Here is a 25,683-nt window from a genome sequence, read left to right on the forward strand (position 1 = left end):
TTTTATCATTGTGTATTGAATTTGAACTCATATGATTGTGTCTCATACTTGCTATTAATTTTAATAGTCCAAGTAATATATAGCAACTATACTAGAAAGCATTAAGTGACAAAATCTTAAGCAAATTTGATAGAGGATGAACACAAGATCTAGAAGTAAAATATATATATATATATATATATATATATATATATAAAAATCAAAGAAGGAGTGGATATAGGAAGATCTTCTCCTAGTTGACTTGAGCTTGGCAAGTAGAACCTAATAAAGATTGCTATTAATCTTGAAGCGACCAAAGCTTTATAGAATTGGTTACAACAATATTTCTTGGAATTAGAAGATTGCATGAAAACAAATTTATAAGAGATGTGACAATATTACAAAGAACTTGCATAAGTAGTTCAAAGTTCATGACTTAAGTCTCAAGAATTCCAAATACATTAATTGATTGTAAAAATAGAAAAAAACCATCGCCAAATTCCATGAAAAAATTCACGTGCCACATTTAATTCAACTGAAGCAATAGTAGTCAACTTAAGACAACCTAGCCTGAAGTATTTTATTTACAATTACACGAGTGACTTTAATAAATACATCAAAATATACTTTTTTTATGATTGTAATTTTTTTTATTTAATTATTCAAACTAAAATTTAAGATAATGATGTATTTGAAATATGAAGCACATCTCAAACCATTATTATAAGTAGTTGTGGACTTAAACACCACTAATCATAATACTATAGTTATCAAGCTTTGCATCGAGAAATATCAACAAACTACTGTATTCATGGATGAAGGATTCGGCACTAACTTTATGGTAAATCATATTTGCAAGTTCTTTAGACTTCTCTATCTCAAAGAAACTTTATTTGTATTCCACATGTAATTATGAGAAATTGACATCATTATTCAAGAAAATAGACAATCTTATATTTTTGACAACATTTAAAATAGATGGGTTGAGAACTTGACATCATTGCAAAAGGAATTAAGAAATCTTACATATTTGACAAAATTTGACAAAGAACTTATTATCATTATCAAAGAAATTAGGCAATCTTACATCTTTGAAAACATTTGCTATAAGTAGATACAAGAACTTGACATTATTGCCAAAAGAGTTGGGCAATCTCACATCTTTGATTTTTTTGTAGAAATAATATTATCATTAATATAAGGCTATTTTAAGATATTAATTTAAAAAACTTATATCCAAAAAATTAATTAATCTTTTTTAAATATCATATTTTTGTAATTAATTATTAAAAAATCATAGTATTTTTTATGCTTCTTCTATCCACTAAATATTATTTATAAGTTTCTAATAAAAAAAAATTATAAAAAAAAGATCCTTTGAAGGTTTTTTCTTAAAAACACACAAGAAAAATTATAAAAAAGAAAAAAGAAAAAAGAAAATATAAAATATCAGAGTAACAAACAAAATTGCCTTATATTCAAGATTCAATATAACTTTGTTTTAAATAATATATTCTCTTTAGAAATATAGTGATTTAAAAGATATTCTAATTTATTTATAAATAATTAAATAAATAAAATTTATGTATTTAATTAATTGATTAATAATTTTTGGATAAACAACCAATTAAGATGCATAGGGAGGATTTATACCACTTTCAAATCAAAAGAAAAGATAGTCATTATTTTTATAATAGATCTTGTGAAAAAAAATATAATTTAGTAATAAAAAAATATTATTATCGATTACAGAATAATTTAACAAAATATTAGATTTTTATGCATACTACAAGAATATGTTTTGTAGAGAGAAAATTAAAATGTCTCTAATATTCTATAATAAATTCATCAACTTCTAAAGGATATAAAATAAAATTAAGTAGAAATTTTTTTAATAAAATATTTTTATTTTTTTTTAAAATATTAGGAAAAAGTTCAAATGCTCTATAGATAATTACCTAGAAAATAATGGTCTAATAAAATACATCAATCATATTTTAGGGTAATATCTTTATTGCAACATAAGCTATTAATACAATAATTTGATAGGTTATTCTGTTATTAATTATTTACGCTTACAGTAACAACATAAATTTATTAACCAAGAAATTCCTATAAATTTTAAGGCGTAACTGTTACTTTCGATTAAAGGATTTTTACAGTATTGTTATTAGAAGTTTAAGGCTATTTTTTAAAAATATTTATTTAAGTGTCATCCAAAAAAAACATATATTTTAGTTATATAAAGTCCTAAATCAGTATAAAACCTTTATTAAAAACACCAACCAAAGTATTAAATGAAATAATATATATATTTAATTATATATAATCTCTAAATTTTTTTAATAAAGTTCTGAATTCAGCTCTTATGGAATGCACATATTTTATCTAATACATTAAAAAAATTCTCTCAAAAACCTTTTATAATTAGTGTAGTCTAAGATCCATTACTTTACTACCAACTCATACTCTAATTTATTACAAATATTTTTTAAATTAAATATTTGGATTCATATATTTCATAAATATTACATACATTTTATAAATATGAAAATATATTTAAAATCATCTCATACAATAGCTTAAGGCAACATAGATTTAAGACTAAATATTAGTAAAATATTTATTTGGTTGGATCTTTATTTCTTGTTCCACTCACAATCTCAAAAGTAAAACACCAAACAATAAACATCAGCCTTCTCACTTAGTTGACCATACAGCATGTATTCTGGTGCTAAGTACCCTCTGCACAAATCATGTTTAAAAATGTTTTAAGTGTTAAGAAAACTTCAACTAATTGATATTATACATGATTAAATATAATAGATATCTTTACTCATGAGCTTGAAATATGTGCGCACACTGTGCTAGCTCATTGTTGGGCCATAATTTCACTTCTTTCATATTGAATTAGCCTTGCTAGGCCAAAGTCTGCAATTTTTGGATTAAGATTCTTATTTAATTGAATATTACTAGTCTTGATATTGCAATGAATAATTTTTGTTTGAGATGATGCATGGAGATAATAAAGACCATGAGCTATGCCGAAAAATATATGCATTCTTGCAGGCCAAATTACCACTTGCCATACACGTCCTATGCTCTTGGATCCTGATAAATTATACAAGAAACAAATATATTTTTAATATGGAAACAATCTAAAAATATGCATATTAAAAGTTCTTTTTGTTTTATGTATTTTTACTTTTATGGCTATTTTTTTAAAGGAATTATTGACTAAAAATAAAAGAGGTTATATTGGATATTTAAAATTTTAATCCATGCCGTTTTTGTATTTTTAGAGATTTTGTATAACCTGTATATAATCATGTCTTGGATTAAGATGTTTGTAACATCAATAGAAGAATTTTTGTTGTTAACAACATAAATGTGTGTATATATACAATAAAATATTTATTGATTAAAAAATAATAATTTAAGAATTTTTCTTTATATTAATTATTTAAAAGTAGACTTCAGTCTATTTTTAAGCTTTTGGTTTAATTAAAATGATAAAGTGTTAATACTAATAATCTATCATTTTAATTTTTTATCATATTCCTTTTTAAAAATAAGAAATATAAGTGAATTATAATATTAAATTATGATAATATTAAATTATAATATTGAATTATATTATATTAAAATTATGTAACTTATACTATTTAAAAAAATATTATATACATAAGTCTTTTAATACTAGAATATAATGTTTTTAAATATATATATATATATATATATATATATATTATTTTATTTTAATATTTTCTTTAATATCTTTAATTTTTCTTACAATGCATGGCCATATATTGAAAACATCCAAAAAATAATAATGAAAAATATTTAAGATTTAAAATTTACTCATTCTTAATAATCTATATAAAAAAATAAAAATAGAAAAGTATTGACACATTAGAATTATATATTACATTCAGTGTATTGTATACTTACCTTGGAGTAGTAGCTTGTCAAGGTCACCATACTCAACGAAGTCATAAACTAAAAGCATCTCTTTGTCATGGATGCAATATCCTTTTAAGAGATACAAGGTTGCAGTGTTGAAGATTTGAGATTAAAAGTACTTCATTTAAGAATTCCTCACTTGCCTTTTTAGTCTTTAAAAAAAGTTTTTTTACTGCAATCTCAACATATATTATTAATATATTTTCTTTTGTAATAATTTAATTAATCTATAATATAATAGATAATATATATATATAAGACAAGTTAAAAATTCATACATATCATAAAATTTACTTGCATGAAGAATATAGCTTATAAAATATAATAAAAAAAATGTATTTTTAACTTTTTTATAATAAAATCCAACTTCATTATACTTAGAAAGATTTTAGGTTGATTTAATACCTTGTACACAGCACCATATGATCCTTGTCCTAGCTTTTTCTCCTTAGCAAAGTTTTTTGTTGCAATACATAATTCTTTTAATCAAATTGTTTTGTTCTTACATCAATTTCATCAAATCCTGCACAAGAATTTGGAGTTTAACAAAATTAGTTCTTCAGTATTCTTCCTAAGAAAAAATTCTAAATAAGAAGATTCAAGTTTATTATATTATATATATAGAAATAAATATACTTTTTTGAATTAACAAGAATCAAAATATGACATAAGTATGCAAAAGAAAAAAAAGGAAAAAGATACATAATTTTTAAGAGTGCGCACACATTTTTGTTTCTTTGATGGAGTATTTAAAGAATGCATAAGAACACTGATCCCAATAAAAATATACATATTGACGTTGGGATGACAATGATTTTCCAATTTATATTCTTTGATTCATCTGCACATTAAAAATAATTGTCAAATATATGTCTTTTTAAATCTGAATCGAATATCTATAAATAGTTGAAATTCAGTTGAAGATATTATCCATTTTAACAAATATACATTATAAAGAAAATCAAAATCAGAATATTGCAATATAAAGTACTTACCAAAAAGATGTCTGACAATATTGCTCACAATAACATCTTTTTCCATTCACATCTTTTGAAGAGTCATCACAATATGGGTTTCCCTGAAGATTAAACATAATCTATTTTTTATGTTTAAGAGAAAAAAAAATATACCAACTTTTGCATCAAATTCTATACACATTTTCTCTAAAAACATTTCAGTAAATTGTATTTTTCAGCATCTATTAGTTAATATTACTACAAAATTTATAAATATTTATATTTTTCTTTCTTGTTTCAAGTTAAGTCTTTTATAACCACAACTAAAAACAAATATATGAACAAAAAAGCTAAATACAAGTTTCAAAAATGTAAAACTTTAGTTAACTATTTATCCATAAATCATTGTAACAACTCATAAATCAACTATGCAAGTTTGGATAAACAGGTCTGAAGTTGAAAGAGAACTTGAGAAGGATCCCTCTACTTGTTATGAAGGATTTGTCAAAGTTCACATTCAAAATGTGATGGTTTCTTAAACTCAATACTCGTAAAATCCTTTTATTACTTTTCTTCAGATTTTGAATGCTGGATTGCATGCTGATCAAATCCAAACTTCCATTCATATTGATGTTGTCAAGGCACCTGCACATTAAATGTTCAATTTCAAATAATTTGCAGATTTGTCAAATGTTAACATAACGCAAAGCTGGTCTTAGTATTTGTGCACATTCATAGAAGAAAAAAAAGTTCCCCTCAAACATACAGATAGCAATTAAGCTACGTGAGGAAATCTGGAATTGGTACATGACTACATAAATTACTGGGTACTAAATTCATCCACCTGGTCCATCTCAACGTTACAAATCGGGTAAGAGATTGAACGTCTCATAAAAACACGTGACTTTTCACAGGTTACGTTCTGACACTAACAGCACCAAAAAATTGCACTTACAGTCTCTCCAATGATAGCAGATATGGAATCGAGTTCCAATCTGGTCAAACACCTCCAAACTTGAGGCTTGAAACATCCAGCACTCCTAGCTGGCTATTGGGTCGAAGCCACCCGTTGAAAAGCTATGAGTTGAGGTAGATTTGTGAAGTTGTTGCGACTGATATTCCGGCAGCATGAATTCACTGTTTGATTATCACTGGTTTCATAAAGTGCCACCTTAAAAAGATTATCATGCACGTCGCACAATGGATAAAAGTTTGATTCCCAAGGTTGAAATAATTTAATGTGCTTCCGAATCATGCGTAGTACTCCATTTCAAGTTTGCATTTGCAGGGTTCAACGTGCATGTGAAGTCAGTGGATAAGGCTAATACCTCGCGACAATTTCTAGGAAGACCTTCATTTTTTAATGCATTCAGGTTGCTTATTGTTGTTCAGTTCTACTCTACAACCTTTCAGCAGTAATCTATCAAAAACAGTGCAAAGTGAAGCTCTCTGCCAAGCGTTGAACATACTGGTCAGAGTGTTGAATCCAACTCACAGGTTATACAGATTTATTAGGTTTGTGAAATTTGATATTGACCCTGTGAAGCTGTTGCTGGACAGATCCCTGCAGCGGAAACATATCATGTGGATAGAGAAAATATACATACATGCCCACCGTAATTGCAGTTAGGAAATTTTAAGCAAATTATAAAAAGCCCACACATTTACCATCTTGATTGTCACCTCCCACGACCGGAACTAAAATGCTTTGAAAACTGCAATGAAAATCAAAAGGGAAAGGTTGTTCTGGTGTAAGTTTCAAAAATGGATCAGAACTCAAAAAGTTGCATAGGAGTAGGCGTTGAGAATGGAGGAGATGAAGCTAATGGCAATGAACTCTTACAATGTGAGCAATTGAGTCAAAATTTCAGAAGAATTCATCGCTATGTCACCATCAAGTATGTTTCGTCCAATTTTGAAACTTTGCAGGGTTCCTTCGGTGTTAAAATGCGTAGGAAATCTGTTCACAAGTTTGTTTCCACTCAAGTCCCTGATATAGAGGCAAAAACAACAGACGATTTGTCAGTTAGACAATCTACTGTCAGCGATCAATTGACATGGGTTGACAACTATACGAATGTTAAAACAATAACTCATCCAATCTACTGTCAGCGATCAATTGACATGGGTTGACAACAATTTAGAAAATGATGTCGGTAACTATATGGTGCCATTTACAGCTCCAGAAGATTTCCCAGATTCGAAAGCTCATGAGGAACGGTTCCACTGAATCCGTTGTCGTTAAGTTTGATGCATGCAAAGATCAAGGTAAGGTGCAATGATAATGGATATCAGATATTTGGTTACGAATCATCTTCCTTCACAATCCGAACAAATTCATAATCCCTGGCAATCTTAATTCTGCTACCACAGAAAATAATATTGCTACCATACAGCAACACTCATAGCTCAGAAAGACAAAGTTGACGATTAGACATCTACACAATACACAGAAAAGTCATAACAGAGTAATGAATCAAGGGCTGCTGCTTAAAGAACATTCAAAGGTAGATCACAAAGTTCTTGGGGCGAAATCCTCGCAGATTAGGATTCCCTGTCAGGGATTTACACAGCACCAGAGGAAGTTTTGTTTCATATTTAGCAAACGTTTGTGCCGCCAATTAAATGTCTCTTCGAATTAAAGACTGATGTTTGGATTAACAATTCGTGATATACGTGGAAAAATTGTTCAGTGTAACTCACAAGGTAACAAGTCTTATCAGATCCTTGATGCCAGGCTGTAGAGTACCAGGTATTGATGCATCTGCCAATTCACTGTGCATCAACTTGTGAAATTTAGACAACATATCGGAAGAATGTTAGGCCCAGTCACATATGCCCTGTCATCTAAAAGTGGCTCTGATTACCGACTGCATAGTTAGTGGTGAGGTTCGTGTTTGTGGGGGTAACCCAACGTATGTGCAGTGCATCACCTCTTGAAACAACAGTGTCTATTACAGCTTACCAATCATGCACTGAACATGTCAATCGATAAGAGCAGAGCCAACAGCACAGAACATGACGACAAATAACCAGCAACCACGAAAACTTGGAGGACAGTAATTGCTTGCAGGACAGAGTTACGTCATCCAAGTGGAATTCACTCAGCATCCATTACCGTAGTCTTCCCTGCTTTGAAACACCCCTAGACTGCAGCACCAGGCGCGCTCAACTACGTTGCGAAACGTCGGCAGCTATCATCCACTGTCAGTGGGTTGTAGAGGGACACAACCTGAGCTGTATCGGCTCTCTAAAAGCAACGGACAAGAAGTGCGTACGCCATAAAAACTGGAGGCAACAGCATGACTCCTCAACGCAACTGCTTTCGAGGGCAGGTGAAGCAACTGGACGCCTTCACGAGCAACGATGACCCGCTTCAATAAAAATAAAAATAAAACTTTATTCCAGTCCAACTCAGAATGTACACTAATTCCTGGTCCCTTTGTGGGAATGCGTCCTCCCATCAACTGACGCTCCTGGAAGTTCAATGGTGGAAGTTCAACCGACAACTCCTCATTGCAACCACTCCTCGTAATCCGCTCCATATCAAGCTCCATTCAAGGTCAGTCTGAGGATGTGGTACTAATGCTCAGTTATTAGAAGTAAGTGAACTGAGAGATTTTTATATAAATGTAATTATTAATTAATTATAAAATGGGCGTACATGGTTTTATCTTGTCAAGGGAGGAACAACTGATTAGGTCGCACTTCCTTCACAGGGTGCGACGTTTCAGTCACATTGTGTTCGTTATGTTTTGTTATTATCTATGATTGTTTCCAACACGACCGCATAATCAAAGCATCATGAATGTGGGATTTCTCTTCCAAGCAAGCCAAGCTTCGATCTAGTGAGTGACTTTGTGAGGATGTCGGCATGCTTATTGTGTGTTGGGCAGTAGTTAAACACAACTTTGTTTTGAGTCGCAAGTTGGCATATAAAATGGTAGCGGATAGACATGTGCTTTGTGAAATGGTAGCGGATAGACATATGCTTTGTGCAAGAATGAAAACGAGTGGTATCCATTAATGCTAACACAGACTTGTTGTCGCAATATAAAAAGGTTGGAGTTTTTAGGATTTTGGTGTAGTGAAGGTCGTGAAGCAGCACTCGCAGCCACACAAGCTCAGATGCTGCTATCGCCATTGCAACATACTCAACCTTGGTACTGGACAAGACTGTCAACTTTTGGCGTGTGGAGCCCCAACTGATGGCTCCATGCAACAAAATGAAAATGTACCTTGAAATTGAGCAACATTGATCGACTTCTCCTACAAAGTCGATGTCGTTGAAGCCGTGGAGATGGCGCGGCATAGCTAAGGTGCGTCAATGCTCCAAGTAAAGATTAACAGTACTACGGAGGTAGCAAAAAACATCTTTGTAATCAAAAACCTGGACATTGTCAGAGGTGTGTATATTCTGTGTAAGAACACTAATTGTGAACGAGAGATCTAAGCAAGTGCACACATTGGCCCAGTTCAGCAATGCCACGACATTTGCGTAGGGGAAGACAATACTTAGTTTGGTTTTGGCAGGGGAGGTTGAACGATCGGCCGCAAAAAGGTGAGTCTCGAAGACCATTCGAGTTGACACAGGTTTGGAGGTGAGGAAGTCAAATTCACAAGCTTCTGTTGGAAATACATGGCTTGCGTGATTATGATCCAAGATTGATTAAGATCACAAGTGACTTATAAGCTAAGCAAGTGATACACTTCGCCAAAATCAGAGAGCAAGAACTGGGAGTGGAGATGACACTTGATCAAATGGAGCAAAAAGAGGGACCTTGTCGTGATGAAAGTATCGTCGACATAGAGGGTGAGAATCGCAAAGTCAGAGCTGTTTTGTATTACACAAACATTCCTATCTGCAGCAAAATTTGTGAATCCGAGGATGAGTAAAATTTGTTGATTATTTTAAATCACTCTTGGAGGGACTATTTTAACCCATAAAAGGTCTTGAGCAATTAGCACACCATGTTGGGGCGGAGAGTCACTCCCTCTGGCACTCGTATGTAAATATCTTTGATTAACACACCATTTAGAAGGCTGTCTTCACGTCCATCTTATGGACGTGAAAGTTCAGCTACGCGACAAATGCGATAATGAATTGGATTGATTGGATTCTCACCACCAAAGAGATCGTCTCATCGTAGTCCAACCTGGGGACTTGGTTGAAATCCCGGGCCATGAAACAAGCCTTGCAGCGGTTGATTGTGCATTGACTATTTAATTTTAATTTGAAAATGTACTCACAGGTTATAAGTGTTCAATATGTAAGAAGTGACAAAAAAATCTACATTCCATTTATCACGTGGGAGTTAAATTCTTTAGCTATGGCAAATGTCTAATGATTGCTTTTGGAAGAGGTCATCGCTTGTGTAGAGGACGTCAACTGCACGGAAATTGCGGCTACGAATAGAGGATTCCGTGGCCAAAAAAAACTAAATTCATAGTTTTTGGAGGGGTCTCTTTGAGGGGGTATGCCCTTGGTAGTGTGAACAGATTTGCGAACAAGTACAGGAAGGCTTCTTTGCGAGGACTTGTCGATGAGATCAGAACATGGTCAGAACTAGTGTCATAAGTATGGTGGCTAAAATGAGGCATGAGGGCCAGACCGGTGGGAGATTAGACGACACGTTGCGGAGATGTTCGAGCCAAAAACAGGTGGTGTTTGGCGGGGAAGAAATGTCTTGACTGATCATGAGCGGAATTGGAATCTACAGAGAGCAAAATATGGAAATTGCTGAACCCTATGTTAAGGCCACGTGTGATTACACCAAGACTAGAATTTGAAGTGGAAAGCATGTGGAGGGTCTGATCATCAGAAACATGTTCTAGAAATGGAGCAATAAACAAGAGTTGATCACCAAGGAAATTTGAGTACTGAAGAGTGGCGAGAGGTGAAGGAGCCGAGGAGCATAAGTGTGGAACTAGAGGCTCAGAATTTTCAGCAATGGGATTTTGGACAGGGAGTACATGAGAATGTGGATGCTGATCATAAAGCACCTACTGAAGAGCAAAAAGAATTTAAGGTAGCTCAAGTAAAGTTACATGCTTAGGTGGAGTAGCATCAAGGACATGAATGTCAAAAAACTAAAATGTCAATACACTCTTGTGCCACTCAAAAAGATTAGAAAATCACTCAAAAATGATATAATATTAATAGCAGCATCTATAAAGCTTCTAAAAAGCATCTCTAAAAAATATTATGAAATAAAATTATTTATATCTTCTTTTATTTAATCATATACATAAATAATAGAATAAATATATATGTTTGTGGCATTATGTTCTTTTTTAGAGGTGAATTTTATGAAGAGCAATCATCATATGTTGAGAAAATCTAAGATGTGAATTATAGATGCTACATATTATGATCTTTATTCTCTTCAAAGGTCATGTAACCAAACATGTTGTATCTCGCCATCTATTTGAAGGACATGTTTTTGACAATCTTCATCTTGATTATGTCATCTTGAAGGTTGTGACAATTGAAATATTTCGTTTGATAAGTCATCAAGTGCTAGATCTTGAGTTGAATTTGTTGGTTGTTGATTCTCCATTTCTTTAGCATCACAAATACAAAAAAGTTACGAACAAGAGTAGAAGGTAAAATGTTATCTTCCTTAGATCTTATTTTTTTATAGCAAAGATTTATTATTCTTCATCATAATTTTAATTGATGTCATCAATAAAAAGCTTCAACTTTCTTTAATGTATTTGTAAGATCTTTATTGGCTCCTATATGTATTCACTAATATTATATCCATACCAATGAATAAGATATTCTAAGACTTCTTCTACCTTTTATCTAAGACTTCTTTCATCTTAAAAACTTGATTATTATCCATTACTATAGGAGGGGGTGGCATTTATCTTCTTTTTAAGATATTAATTTTCTTATATGATTTAAGAAGAGACAAATAGAATACAAGATAGATCTTCATAGTCTTTGATAAATATAATCAATAAGCAGTATGATTGATTTGTGCATAAATTTAAAAAAAAAAAAAAAAAATCCAATCTTATGATAGTCCAACTTGTCACAAAGACAAGTAGTCTTAATATTGCAACAAAATAACCATATCTTCTCACCTATATTAAATTATAGTTTTTTCTCACAATAAGCATCTACATTGATCTTTTTTTGTTCTTGAGCTTCTTTTAACTATATCTTTATTATTGTAAGTAGTTTTGATAAACAATTTGTCAAATCTTTTGCTAAGAATTATCAACTTTTAAAAAATCAAAAATATCAAGTTATGGATGATAACCATAATTGACAAAGAAATTTGTTTGTTAAGAAGAAAAATATATCAAATTATTGTACGTAAACTCTGCCAATGGCAAAAGAATTGTTCAATTATGTTGATGATAATTAATTCTACACCTCGAATATTACTCTAAAACTCGATTCATTTATTTTTTTTGTCCATTAGTTTGAGGATGAAAAGCAAAAGAGAGCTTTATATTCATCTTTAAAATCTTAAAAAAAATTCTTTAAAATTTTAATATAAATTGAGTCTCTCTATTCAACATAATATCCTTGAACAATCCATAATAGCAATGAATATTATCAAAAAAAAGTTTAGTTGTTTCTTCACTTGTAATAGAATTTATACATGATATAAAATGTACCATCTTGGTAAAAAAATCTACTATCACAAATATAAAATCATACAAATCTGAGATTGGAAGATCCATGATAAAATGTATAGAAATAAAAGACTTTGATTGTTTTGAAATAAGCAATAGTTGAAGAAGTTCACAATATTGATGACAAAGAATTTTGAATCTTAAAAAATTATCACATAATTATACAAAGTCTTTAATTGCCTTCCACTAAAAATCTTTAGATATTAGCTTGAAGGTCTTATTGTATCTAAAATGTTTGGCTGTTGAAAAGTCATGGCAAGCTTGAAAAATACTTAATTATGCTTCACCTTTTGAAATATATAATCATCTCTAAAAGAAGAATAGATTATTCTTAAATTCAAACTTAAAAGTATCATGAAATTTAAAAGAATTATTCTTGATATCATAAACAAGTGGATCAAGAAACATACTTGATTAAATTTGCTTAACAAAGTTTGAATCAATAGTGTATGTTGATATTATTGCTCAGAAAAAAAAATGCTCTAGCTTCAAGAAAATCATTCTTTGTTGATCAAAAGCTGTATTTCTTTTTTTTACTATAAAATAAAAACATTTAGAAAGGACATCTGATAAACCTTGTTATTTATTGGATCTATAAGTGATCTTAAAATCAAATCTTAATAAAGACATATTCTATCAAGCTTGACAATAATTCAAAACATGTGTCAACATAAAATACTTAAGATTTTTGTCATCTATATACATAGTAACTGGATTAAAAGTGCCTTGTAAATAATGACACTATTCTTGAAATGAATCCACAATTGTAAGAAGTTCTTTTTTGTAGATCTCATAGTTAATCTTGGCTATTGAAAATTTCTTGGAATAAATAGCTATCAAATGGAGCTTATTATGTTCTCTTATTTATAATTAAACAATATCTATAATAAAGTTTGATGGACTTATTTCCATAAAGAACATCTTAAAAAAATCAATGTAATAAAAAATTGGTATAAATATAAATATTATCTTCAAGGCTTTAAAAGATGTTTTAGCTTCTTTGCTCTACTCAAATTTGTCTTTATATGTTAGATATGTAAGAAGAGCTACAACTTGAGAAAAATTCTTGATGAAGATTTTATAATAACTAATAAATCTCAAAAAATATTATACATTTTTGACTATTTTTGGGACCTTTCAATCTATGATAGTTTTGACCTTCTTAAGATCCATCATTAGTTCTTATTGAAAGTGATGTATCTTAAGAAATCAACTTGAATATTATAGAAAACATAATTTTTTTATTTTTACATGTAATCTTGTATCTTTAATTTTTTATAATATATGATGAACATAAAGTTCATATTCTTTTATATTTTTATAATAGATTAGAATGTTGTTTAAATAATACAAAATAAAATCATCAAAAAACTCACAAAAGACATCATTTATGAGATGTTGAAAAGTAGTAAGTATATTTGTGAGTCCAAAAGGCATGACATTATATTTGAAATGTCCATATCTAATTCGGAAAGCAGTCTTCTACTCATTTCTTTTTTTGATGTAGACCAGATTGTATACTTTTCATAGATCTATATTTGTGTAGATATTTGTTTCATTGAGTTGATGAAAAAGTCTTGAAATCATAGGAATACCTATTTTTTATGGAGATTTTATTAAATCCATGATAATCTATGTATATCTGCAAAGATCCATCTTTTTTCTTTACAAATAAAATAGGAGCTTTTGCTAGAGATTTCAAATAGAAAATAAAGTTTTTATTCAAGTTTTTATTAATATATTCTTTTAGTACAGCCAATTCATTTTGCAATAAGCTATAGATCGGTTCAAATAATAGTTGAGCTCTTTCTTGTAAAACAATTGAACAATCATAAGATTAATGCTTTGGAAGAATATCTGCATTCTTCTTTTTAAAAATATCCTAAAAATCTTAATACTAGCTAGACATATTGGTAAAGATTTGGATGTATTAGGCTTACCTATTTTTACTTCACTATTGATATTTTGAATTAAACTATAAGAAAAGTTGAGGTTACAAGCAATTTAATCTATCTAAGGATTATATTTTTTAACCACAATAAATTTAAAGTAATTAGATTAAAAAAGAGATATTATTACATTAAATATTACTATATTATTTTTTTCTTTAATTGCTACATCTTAAAAAATAATCTCATGAGTAACACTTCCAAAAGATAACAAACAATCATCTATAATTTCTACATGTGCAAATTTAATTTTCTTGACTAAAAATATTTCTTATTTTTTAACAAAATCTTTGTCTATAAAAGAAGCTGAGGCTTTTGAATCTAATAATAATAAGTTTTTATAATTTTTAGGTCCTAAATACACATCTATTATAAAATAAGATGAGGGATTTGAAGAAAGAATAAGACCTTTACTAGGTGTTGCATATGATTCTAGCTGCATGATTCTTATTGTAGTTAGAGAAACTTGTTTTTTGATACATTGTCTTCTTTGGTAATTATACTCCTCATTTTGTGATTGCATTGCTTTTTTAGACAATATTAAGTAATATGCTTAGCTTTTCTATAATATTAGCATAAATCTTCTTAATGACGTTAAGTCTTTTCTTGCTTAGTCAGGGATTTAAAATATATTGTATCAATTTGCATTGATTCAAGCCTTAATAAATAAATTTCTAAAAACTTAAGAGCTATCATCATTACTTGGCTTATTCTTCTTCAGCCAAGTCTTTGTTCTTGATGCCTTTTAAATAATTAATTATTACATGCAATGGCCTGAGTAATAAATTATTCCAAAGATTTTGCTTTTAGCATTGTCAATAAAAAATCTTTGATGTTATCCTTCAATCCATGTCAAAATTGATTAACAAGGGCTTTGTTATTTTAATCCAAGTCAAAAGCAAGGTTTTGAAATTCAGTAGTATATATAGTAGCTGACCTTGATCTTTTTTGTAAAGATAAGAGTTTGGTCTCTACTACTCTTTCTTAATCACTATCTCCAAATGTAGTTATAAATACTTTTAGGAATGAATTCAAATCACAAAGGAGTCGTGAATCTTTTTTCGTTAATGGTGCAAACCAAAAGAGAGCACTTCTAAATAAAAGTACACCTATGAACTCAACTTGAGTAAATCCATTAGAATATTAGAAGGCATGCAACCTTAGATAGAACTTTACTTATTGCAAAAATCTTCAAAATTTTGATCTTGTTCCATCAAACTTATTAAGCATACTAATCTATGTCTCCTTTGTCCTTATAGAAGCAAAACTTCCTAGATTTGGTTGTGAGATCAATCTACTTGCATCTTTCAACTGTACAATTTTTTGTTGTAGATTTTAAATTTCTTCTATATGCATAAGATTAGTGTTTTTATAATTGGCACTCGTGATGCATGAAATTTCTACTCTAAGATTATTAACAAATTTGTGAAGATCTACAATAATTACAAATCTATTATGACTTCCACTAAGTGTAGCATCCATAACTTTTTCTTCTATTTAAAAAAACTTAACAAATTCAAAAGTCAAATTAGAGGAAGATAATCCAAAGATTTTAATATTAAATAAAAATTTCCACAAAAAAAGATAATGTACTTTTTTTAAGAAAAAAATTGATATTAAAAAATTAACTAGTTTATTTAAAAGTGGATAATCCACAATCTTCAAAATACAATAATAGAAGTGGGATAATATACTTATTTCTAAAATAAGATAAAAATAATAAGGCTCTCTTATCAAACTATCAAGGACATGAACCTCAAAGAACTAAAATATCAATACACTCTTATGTCGCTCAAAAAGACTAAAAAATCATTCAAAGATGGTATAATGTTGGGATAGAATGGCTATTGCAAAAGACAAGAAGATTAGAAAGTCCTAAGATAAGACTAAAGACTATAAAGGCATTGACAGGAGTAAAAAAGTTTTTATTCTTACTTCTATATATATATATTCTTAACTAGAAGTTATGTGGCAATATCCTATAGGACCTCCAACTCATATTGACTTTTCAAAATACATATCTTAACTTGCAAAGCAAGTTTTTTATATGTCCATCATATAGTTAGCTTATTTTGTAAGCTATCAAAATGTGATTAATTTTTTGACCAAGTTTCTAACCTATGAATCAACTACAAATACATGTAAAGTCAAAGTAGTATCTATTAAGCTTCTAAAAAAATGTTTCTAAAAAATATTATAAAATAAATCCATTTTTACGTACTTCTACTTAATCATATAGATAAATATTAGAGTAAATATGTATGTCTATGACAAATAGCAGGAAGTTGTGATTCCTTGGAAAGAAATAAATGGATGTCTTTTTAAAGTCTGGCACTGGGTGAATAATCAATTTGATCATAGAAATAAGGAAGAGCATGGTTTTTTTGAAATATGATGTCTTCGAATGCAAAAATAGTGCTAATATTAAGAAATTATACCTTATAATTTTTATTGATAGGGATGTATCTAAAAAAGATATAAACTTGAGTTTATCTATCAAGCTTGATACAAAGTGTATTAAGAATTTTTAGATAACATTGACTCTCAAATACAAGAATGCAAACTAAATTAGGCTTTTTTTTACACTATAACTCATATGGAGTGGTATAAGAAGGAATAGTCTTTGTAAGAAGTTGATATTGGATATAAATAATATAAAAGATTGTTTCATCTTAATATAATTTAGAGAGTTGAATTTTATGGAATATATACCTTATTATATTGAAAAGAGTTTGATTCTTTCATTCAGCTACACTATTTTGGCATGGTGTATAAGTTGTGGTGAATTGATGGTGAATTCTATTTGTTTCCATATATTAAGTGAATTTTGAAGATAAGTACTTTCTTCTTTAATCAGAGCAAAGAGTTTTGATTTTATAATTGGTTTGATTTTCAATTCATGTTTAGAAAATTTTGAATACATATAGATATTTACTTTTTTGTTGTAATAGTCTTAGTATGGTATATTTAGAAAAAATTTCTATAAATTTAACATAATATTTATAGCTAGAGAATGTTGTAATAGCTATGTAGCTATTTAAATTGAAGTGGATTAATTCAAGAGGTTGAGTTGCTCTTGTAATAGCTTGATTGAGAAAATTTTGTAGCTACATGTTTGTCATGGAGGCATCTTAGGCGTATTTGGTTGGAGATTGTTTTAAGATGAATTCTAGTGATGGCTACATTATTTATTAATTGCTTGAGATAGTCATTGCTAGGATAATCAAACCTTCAATATGACAATAACTATTGTAAGTTTGGAACAAAGATAGCAACTTGAATAGCTATAGATGAAAATAGCACCACAGTTATAGAAGGTCATAATATCATAGTTTGGACAAAAAAATAGTAGTAGAAGGCAGCAAGGTTGACTATAGAAGAATCTCATGGAATTAATGGTAACCTTACAAGGTTGTTATACTGAGGTAGAGCAAAATCTTTTGTATCCCCGTAGTAAAGAATAGTAGGCAAAGATACTTCTAGTAGTAGTCGAGAGTCATAGAAGTTGTAAAGAGAAGAGAAATCCATGATAACTGTCTATCAAGTAGAATTGTATATAATAAAAGAAGGTAGCAGTAGAAAAAGTTGTGGTGGCCAAAAAATATGATCAAGAATAGGAAGTGTCTCTAAAGAAGGTTGCAATGGTCAAGAAGTATGAGCAAAAATGTAGAATGTTGTTAAAGAAAGTTATATTGAAGAGCCCTTGTGATTGTTGCTTAGAAGCACAAGTTCAAAGGATATAGGTTTGGGCAGTGTTGAAGATTGAAATGTCGATACTATGCCTCTGTTTAAAGAGTCATCACATCAAAAAGTTCATATTGTTTGGAGAAGAATAGCAGAAATAATTGAAATGTTCTCAATATGAGTTTGTGAGTTTGACTAGAAAAGCACTAGTAACAAGGATGATTCTCTTGACCAAAAAATGGTATGTATTTCTATATGTTGGTCTTCTAATTTTGTTGAGCTTAATAGATATAAATTATTTTGAAGAGGACAAGAAATAAGTATGGTATTGTCTCTTGTAAAGAGATGATACATTTGATTTTTGATTAAAATATTGCTGCCATCAAGATTATAGTCACATAGTAAAAACAGATTTTTATATAAATCTCATACATATAAGGTATTAGAAAGATAAAATGTCTTACTATTTGTTATTAAAATATCTACTTCTCCTTGGTTATAGATAGATAAGGTTGTATCATTGCCAAGGTAGACCTTGTTGTCACTATGTAAAAACAATTTGAAATTGATGAATTATTGTTTATCATATGCCAAGTAGTAGGTGGCATTAGTATTAATGAGTCATTATGTATCTTTGGTGGTTTTAGGTAAAGAAAATTTTGTCAAGTAAAAGTCTTAAGTGATATAAATATGGACATAAAAAGTGAGAGGTAATTCCTCTACTTGTTCTTACATCTATGTTTGTTTGTTTTTCTTGTTGTCATGATTTGTTGCTATTAAATCTGTAGCAATTCTTGTTTTATTTTTGAAACATTCAAAACCTTAATGGTCTATTTTCTTACAATGTGAATAAGGAGTTGTAGGTTTGTTTCAAGATTCTGAAAGATTATGGTTATATAGAATGGATTTTTAAGGTTGCTATTTAGTCTTCTTTTTGCATCCTATGTGAATAAAAAAAACAGCCTTTCATGTTTGTTTCTTTGTACAAGAGAATTAATATAAATTTAAGAAATATTATAATACATTTTGTGCAAAGCATTAAGATCATAGTATTATACTAGGATGGCATTGACCTCATGAGAGTAAAGAGATTCATTTGTAAAGAGATGGTAACTCCTACAAAATTGCATTGGTAAAGTAGATTTTTGAAATTGTATATATATTGAATTACTAGTTCTCCGAGTTTAATCTTTTGTATGATAAATTTTTCTTGTAGATGAGCTTGAGTGACTATATCATTAGCAAAGTATATATTTTTAAAGACCAACCACATTTCATTGGTTATCTGGGATACTCTAACAAAAGAAAAAATTAGATTTTTTATACAATCTCAAATTGCTACTAAAGCAATATGATCCTTATTTTTCTAAGTAAAGATTTCAGTTTTATTAGTTGGTGGTAAAGTTGATGTTGCATTCACTTCTTGAATTGGTATTGTTTGTGTTTTTTTTCTTAAAACTACATTCTACAAGTTTTTCATTTCAAACTTCATCTAAATCTTTTTTTTCTACATAGAATACTACAAGTCATCAAACTTAGGCTATTTTTCTATTGCAAGGTTGCTTAAAGCCATGTTTCTTTGAAGAAAAAAAGTAGAATTTTTTAATGTCCTAACTTTCTATGTAGAACATCTTCTACAAAGCCTCTTTTATTGTCTTTGTTTTTAGTATTTTCTTAAGTTTTTATCATAAAAATTTCTCAAAGCTTTGCTTTGTTGTTATATTAGAAGTAAGTGAACTGAGAATTTTATATATAAATATAATTTTAATTAATTATAAAACAATTATACATGGTTTTACTATGTCAAAAAAAAAAAAAAAAAAAAAAAAAACTAATTATGTTGCACCTCCTATACAAAATACAATATTTCAATCACATTGTATTTGTTATATTTGGTTATTATCTGTGATTGTTTCTAACAGTAGTGTGTACATGACTTGGCTAAATGAGGCAAGTAGATCTTGGAAACAAGGCCTACATAGAATGTTGTTTAAAATACCACTATCATTTTTTGCATGTGTGGCCATCCATTGTCATGCCTTGATTCTTGATGTTGGTTAATAGTGCTTATGATACTATCTATCAAAGTAAGAATATCTTGTAATAAAGTATAACTAAAAAATCTTTACTTTCTATTATTATTTTTTTCCTTGTCTAAAAGTCTCTGAATTTTCTTGTTATAAATAAATAAATATATATATATATATATATATATATGTGTGTGTATAGAAGTCTAAAATTTTGAAAAGAATGAGTTCCAACAACATTAATAAAAGACCATTGAAAAAATGAGTTCCAATAGTTTCTAATAAAGAACAATGAGAGAATGAATTTCAATAATGAGCATTGACAAGTATCTTCTAAAGTGACGTACAAATTTAAGACGATGCACCATGAAAGTGAAAATTATTATATAATAAGTAAAACCAAAATATTAAATTTTATACCTTGAGAATAAATATAATTATTTATTATTTGAAATTAAATATATAGTATTAAATTTTAAATAAATTATTCCATTCATCATCAAATCTATGAATTTTTTTGTATGATTGATTAATTCTAAAAATTAAAAAATAATCATGGTCTGATTAATTTTTTAACCATTGTTACAAAAAATAGTTAATTATGTAAATCAAATAATATTTATTATTACTTGATTTTAAAACATTTATTTAAATAAAATATATAAAATAATATTATAGATATAAATTGATTTTAGATTTTATACAAAAATATAAGAAAATTACATGATTTTCATAATAAATATAATATTTTTAAGAACTTATAATAGCTTTTAATATCATGGTTTTTACTAAAAATTACTAACATTATCCATGCCATTGATATTATACCTTTATTACAAGGTAGAATTTTATCTCCAGATGTGTTAATATATATATATATATATATATATATATATTTTACTTTTGGAGATGTTTTTTAGTCAAGAAATAAGATTTTTGATAATCAGTAGAATATTTTATTGAACATCAAGAAGATTTTTTTCTTTATACAATGTAGCAATGGCTTTGACAATGACTTGATATATATAATAATTTTTATCTTTGGTTTCTAATGTATGTTTTAATACATCAAAAACCATTTTTTTCAACAATCAATTGCATACTAGGCATTTCACATTTGTATCTAAATCTTTATACAAATAGGTGCAATTTGGATTGTTTTGAAAGTATCCTAATATTGTGTAGTCTATTGCTTCTTGATCTATGGCCTCGCTTTTCTTATCACTATTATTCCCTTAATTTTCTTTCCAATCTTTACAAATTATTTTTGTAGTAGCTAATCATCTGTGCTCTAAAAGTAGAAGGTAAGACTATAGAAATAATATTTGTTTTTAAATTACTCATATTTGTTTAAATATTTAATATTAGAATTTATAGCTAATAGACTTAAGCCATGGATTCTAAGTTGTATTTTAGAACATGTAGGGTTTCTTGCATGAGCATATTACATGCTCTAATTAATTCCTTGGTATACTTATATTTTTTTTATTTTAATTTTTATATTATTTAGTTTCTATCTTTTATCTTTATCTGATAATTCCAATGCATTCATCACATCCCTAATGCATTGGTGTATGAATGTTTTTTTTTCTTTATACTAAATATAATGACTTTATTTTCCTGATCAAATTGTATTTATAGCAATGATGCATAATTCTTCTTCAATCCAACTAGTGCATTTTGTTTCATAATTTTGATAGGTCACTTTTGTGGCAAGGTACTTTTATTCCATCTATTAGATTCTTTACTCCAATTCTTTGGCTATTATTCCTCATTATTCTTTAATCTCACATATCTCTTATCCAAATTAGGTATTTGTAGCAAGAAGTTTGTTGTAGCATTGTCTAGCTATTTTTTTGGCTATTTCCAATATTGCCGTCATAGACATACTCATGTAAGCTAGTAATTACATATACAAATAGGTGGAAGTAAGCAAAAGCAGGTAAAAGTAAGTTAATTCTATAGTATTCAATATGAAAGCTTCCTAGAAGCTTCATAGACGATGCTTTGACTTCATAGGTATCTTTAATTGACTTTTTGGATTAGAAACATGGTCAACAAGTTGGCCATGTGCCACACATGTTGTTAGCTTAAAGATCAAGCTAACTATGTAGTCCACACGTAGAAAAACTTGCCTTATAAGTCAAGGCATGTTTCCTACAAAGTCAACACATATTGGTGGTCCTATAGAACATCGCCTCATAGCCCCTAATTAGATAGTATATATAGAGACAAGAGTGAAGCCTTCTTCATTCTTGTCAACTCCTTCCTTGCTTCCAGTCTAGTTTCAAGGGTCTTTAGTTTTCTTGTCTTTTAGCAATAGCCATTCAAGTTTCTCTTTCAATATACATACTTTTTTATTTATATTTTGTTACCTTTCTTTTAGTGAAGGCTCACTTGTCTCAATTATTTTTTCATCAAGTTCTTATCCTTGACAGATTGACAAGAGTACACCTATAATATCAGAGCTTTGTCTAATCTTGATTAAGAGTGCATTACCCTTTTTTCTTGATAAGATATAAGCATATTAGAAGTTGCACATTATCCTCTTCTAAACTGATATTATCCTTAGTATTTTCCTTGTTCTCAAGTCCTCTCTTTTATTTGTCTTGAGCGATGTTAGACATCTTCTCTTTTCTAAGTGTTATCATAGGAGAACTTGCTGAAATGAAGAGTGCAATGACACAAATGCAAGAGCAATTGAGAGAGTTTATCCTTGTGATGCATCAACTCAATTTACCACCACAAGGAGCAACAAGATTGGCACGAAGTGAAGATATAGAAATGGTTGAAGCTGCTTCAACATTTGTACCAAATCATATCCTTTCTCCTATAGTAGAATGCCCTTCCAGTGTTAAAGAATCAAGAATTATCCTACTCGAGAAGTTTGATGGCACCAAATCCAAGTTTTGGGGATTTATCAATCAAGTGCAACTTGTGATTGAACTTCAATCCCAAAGCTATCCAACTCCAAGAATGCAAGTTAGATTTATTGGTACGCTTCTTTCAGGTTCAACACTATTATGGTTTTCATCTTTTCTTGAACGATGAGATCCAATATTAGATAATCTAAAGACTTTTCAAGCAGAGTTTTGATCCATGTATGGAGAACATGATGTAATTTGTGTTGCAACCAATAAGATCTGTATTTTACGACAAGGCAATCGATTAGTAACATTTTATGCTTCACAATTTTGACAACTTGCAACTGATATCAAGGGAGATGATGCTGCACTTATTAGCCAATTTTTCTATAGATTACAATATGAGATAAAAAAATTAAAGCTCAACTTACCTGATCCTCAAACATTGAGTCAAGCAATTGACTTTGCTGTGAAGTGCTACAATCGCCTTTTTGAATTTCGATCTAAGAACCATACAAGTGGACCTCAACGTTAGTATAATTCAATGGCAACACCAACACCTCTTCAACACATACATTCAAAAGTAGAGGATATGCAAATTGATTCAATACGTTTCTGAGCAAGAAAAGACTCCTCGTCGTCAAGAAGGATTATGTTTATATTGTGGAGAACCATAGTACACTGCTCAATATTGTTCAAAGGAACGACGCAATCACAAAACAAGGAGTATGGCTATGAAAGAAGACAATATGTCAGAAGACGAGTTTGTCCAGCTACAATAGAGACTGTGCAGCTGGAACCTTTCACAACATCTAGTAAAGGTTCTAGTAAAGGTCCTATTCACTCTTCAGAGCCCTCTTCTTGTTTTACATTAAATATTATTTTAGGACCTAAATATTACAAAGCCTCTACCTTGTTAGATTCAAGAGCCTCGGCGTGTTTCTTAGATGAAGAATTTACTAGAAGACATAGCATATCTTTAGTAAAGAAAACTAAACCTGTTCATGTAGAAATCATAGATGGTTGTCTATTATCTTCAAGAGATATTACTCACAAAATCCTTCCTGTAGAAGTAATAATCAATGGTCATAATAGCTTTGTAGTATTTAATATCATTAGATCTCCCTCTAATCCAATCATTTTAGGTTTATCATGGTTAGAAAAATACAACCCTCAAATAGATTAGATTTCTCAAATTCTTACTTTTTCTAAAAGTATAACTAACAGAGTAATTAATCAAGTAGAGAGTCATAAGTTCAATTCAATTAAACCCGTATTTATAGGTGCAAAAGCTTTCTTGAATGCTGCTATGAAAGAATCACCATATATTATTTATACCACATCTGTTTCTACTGGTGTAAAGACTTCAAGTGGCATTCCAAGCCAATATCAAGAATTTCAAGATGTATTCGAAAAAAAAGAATATGGATACACTCCCAGAATATCATCCCTATGATTACTCAATTGACCTTCAAGAAGAAGCACAACCGCCATTCGGACCAATCTACAGTTTATCACAAAATGAGTTGACTGAACTCAAGGAGTATATTGAAGAAAATCTAGCCAAGAATTTCATATGCCATTCTAAATCTTTGACAGGAGCTCCAATTCTATTTGTGAAGAAAAAAGATGGATCATTGCGGATGTGTATTGATTATCGAGGACTCAATAAGATTACCATCAAAAACAAGTATCCACTACCTTTAATATCTGGACTTCTTGATCAGGTGAATGAAGCTAAGATCTATACAAAAATAGATCTCCAGGTAGCATACAATCTACTACGCATCAAAGAAGGAGATGAATAGAAGATTGCGTTTCGAACTAGGTATGGATATTTTGAATACAACATCATGCCTTTTGGACTTATAAATGCACTAGCAGCTTTTCAACATCTAATGAATGATATTTTTTGAGAGTTTTTGGATGATTTTGTGGTCTGTTATTTAGAAGACATCTTGAACTATTCTAAGAATCCAGAAGAACATGAACTTCATATTCGTCATGTTACAAAAATTAAGAGATGCAAGACTCTATGCCAAGATAGAAAAGTGTATATTCTACACTACTCAAGTCGATTTCTTAGGTTACATCATTTCAAATGATGGACTTATGATGGATCCTAAAAAAGTTCAAACTATTATAGATTGGAAGATCCCAAAAATGGTAAGAGATGTCCAATGCTTTTTGGGATTTGGCAACTACTATTGGATCTTCATCAAAGACTTTTCTCGAGTTGCAGCTCCACTTACACATTTGACTTATAAAGACAAACTCTAATGGAATGAAGAAGCAGAAGTTGCTTTTGAATCTTTGAAGACAACTTTTGTTTCTGCACCAATCTTGTATCGTGTTGATTTTTTCAAAGCGTTCTATATGGAAACAGATGCATTAGACTTTGCTCTGGGTGCGGTTTTGTCACAAATGGAAACAGATGACAAACTTCATCCAATAGCCTTTCATTCAAGAAAATTCTCAGTAGCAAAAATCAATTATGAGATCCATGACATAGAACTTTTTGCAATTGTGGATTTTTTTTAAGAATGGCATCATTATCTAGAACGCACTTCCAGTCCAGTCACCATGTATACGGATCACAAGAACCTCG

General features: G+C 29.6%; 1 protein-coding gene and 1 long non-coding RNA gene across 32 annotated transcripts; one reads left to right on the top strand and one right to left on the bottom strand.

Annotated features, from left to right (window-relative positions):
• Positions 1-2,576: 2,576 nt before the first annotated feature.
• LOC112274254 (uncharacterized) lies at positions 2,577-8,010 on the bottom strand. Of its 17 annotated transcripts, none has more exons than XM_090245343.1 (14): positions 7,864-8,010; positions 7,602-7,673; positions 6,742-6,888; positions 6,567-6,613; positions 6,394-6,462; positions 5,854-6,049; positions 5,367-5,543; positions 4,938-5,020; positions 4,668-4,783; positions 4,348-4,465; positions 3,931-4,114; positions 3,059-3,090; positions 2,841-2,910; positions 2,577-2,724 (listed from the first exon to the last, which is right to left on the bottom strand). In XM_090245343.1, the coding sequence occupies exons 1-5, from the start codon at positions 8,007-8,009 to the stop codon at positions 6,410-6,412; spliced, it is 465 nt and encodes a 154-aa protein (XP_090101469.1). In that variant the 5' UTR covers position 8,010; the 3' UTR covers positions 2,577-2,724; positions 2,841-2,910; positions 3,059-3,090; positions 3,931-4,114; positions 4,348-4,465; positions 4,668-4,783; positions 4,938-5,020; positions 5,367-5,543; positions 5,854-6,049; positions 6,394-6,409. The 17 variants fall into 17 exon arrangements, with proteins under 17 accessions (XP_090101469.1, XP_090101455.1, XP_090101461.1 ...); XM_090245329.1 differs by lacking the exon at positions 2,841-2,910 and adding an exon at positions 3,296-3,311 and having other exon boundaries at positions 3,013-3,090; XM_090245335.1 differs by having other exon boundaries at positions 3,296-4,114.
• Positions 8,010-11,140, top strand: LOC149989719 (uncharacterized). Of its 15 annotated transcripts, none has more exons than XR_016499040.1 (4): positions 8,010-8,460; positions 8,960-9,499; positions 9,623-9,711; positions 10,278-11,140. It is a non-coding gene; the product is annotated as an uncharacterized LOC149989719 (long non-coding RNA). The 15 variants fall into 15 exon arrangements; XR_016499048.1 differs by having other exon boundaries at positions 8,960-9,459; XR_016499034.1 differs by having other exon boundaries at positions 8,960-9,217; positions 9,374-9,459; positions 9,623-11,140.
• Positions 11,141-25,683: the final 14,543 nt, after the last annotated feature.

This window comes from Physcomitrium patens, chromosome 2, assembly GCF_059467195.1.
Source record: "Physcomitrium patens ecotype Gransden chromosome 2, ASM5946719v1, whole genome shotgun sequence".
Classification (NCBI taxonomy): domain Eukaryota; kingdom Viridiplantae; phylum Streptophyta; class Bryopsida; order Funariales; family Funariaceae; genus Physcomitrium; species Physcomitrium patens.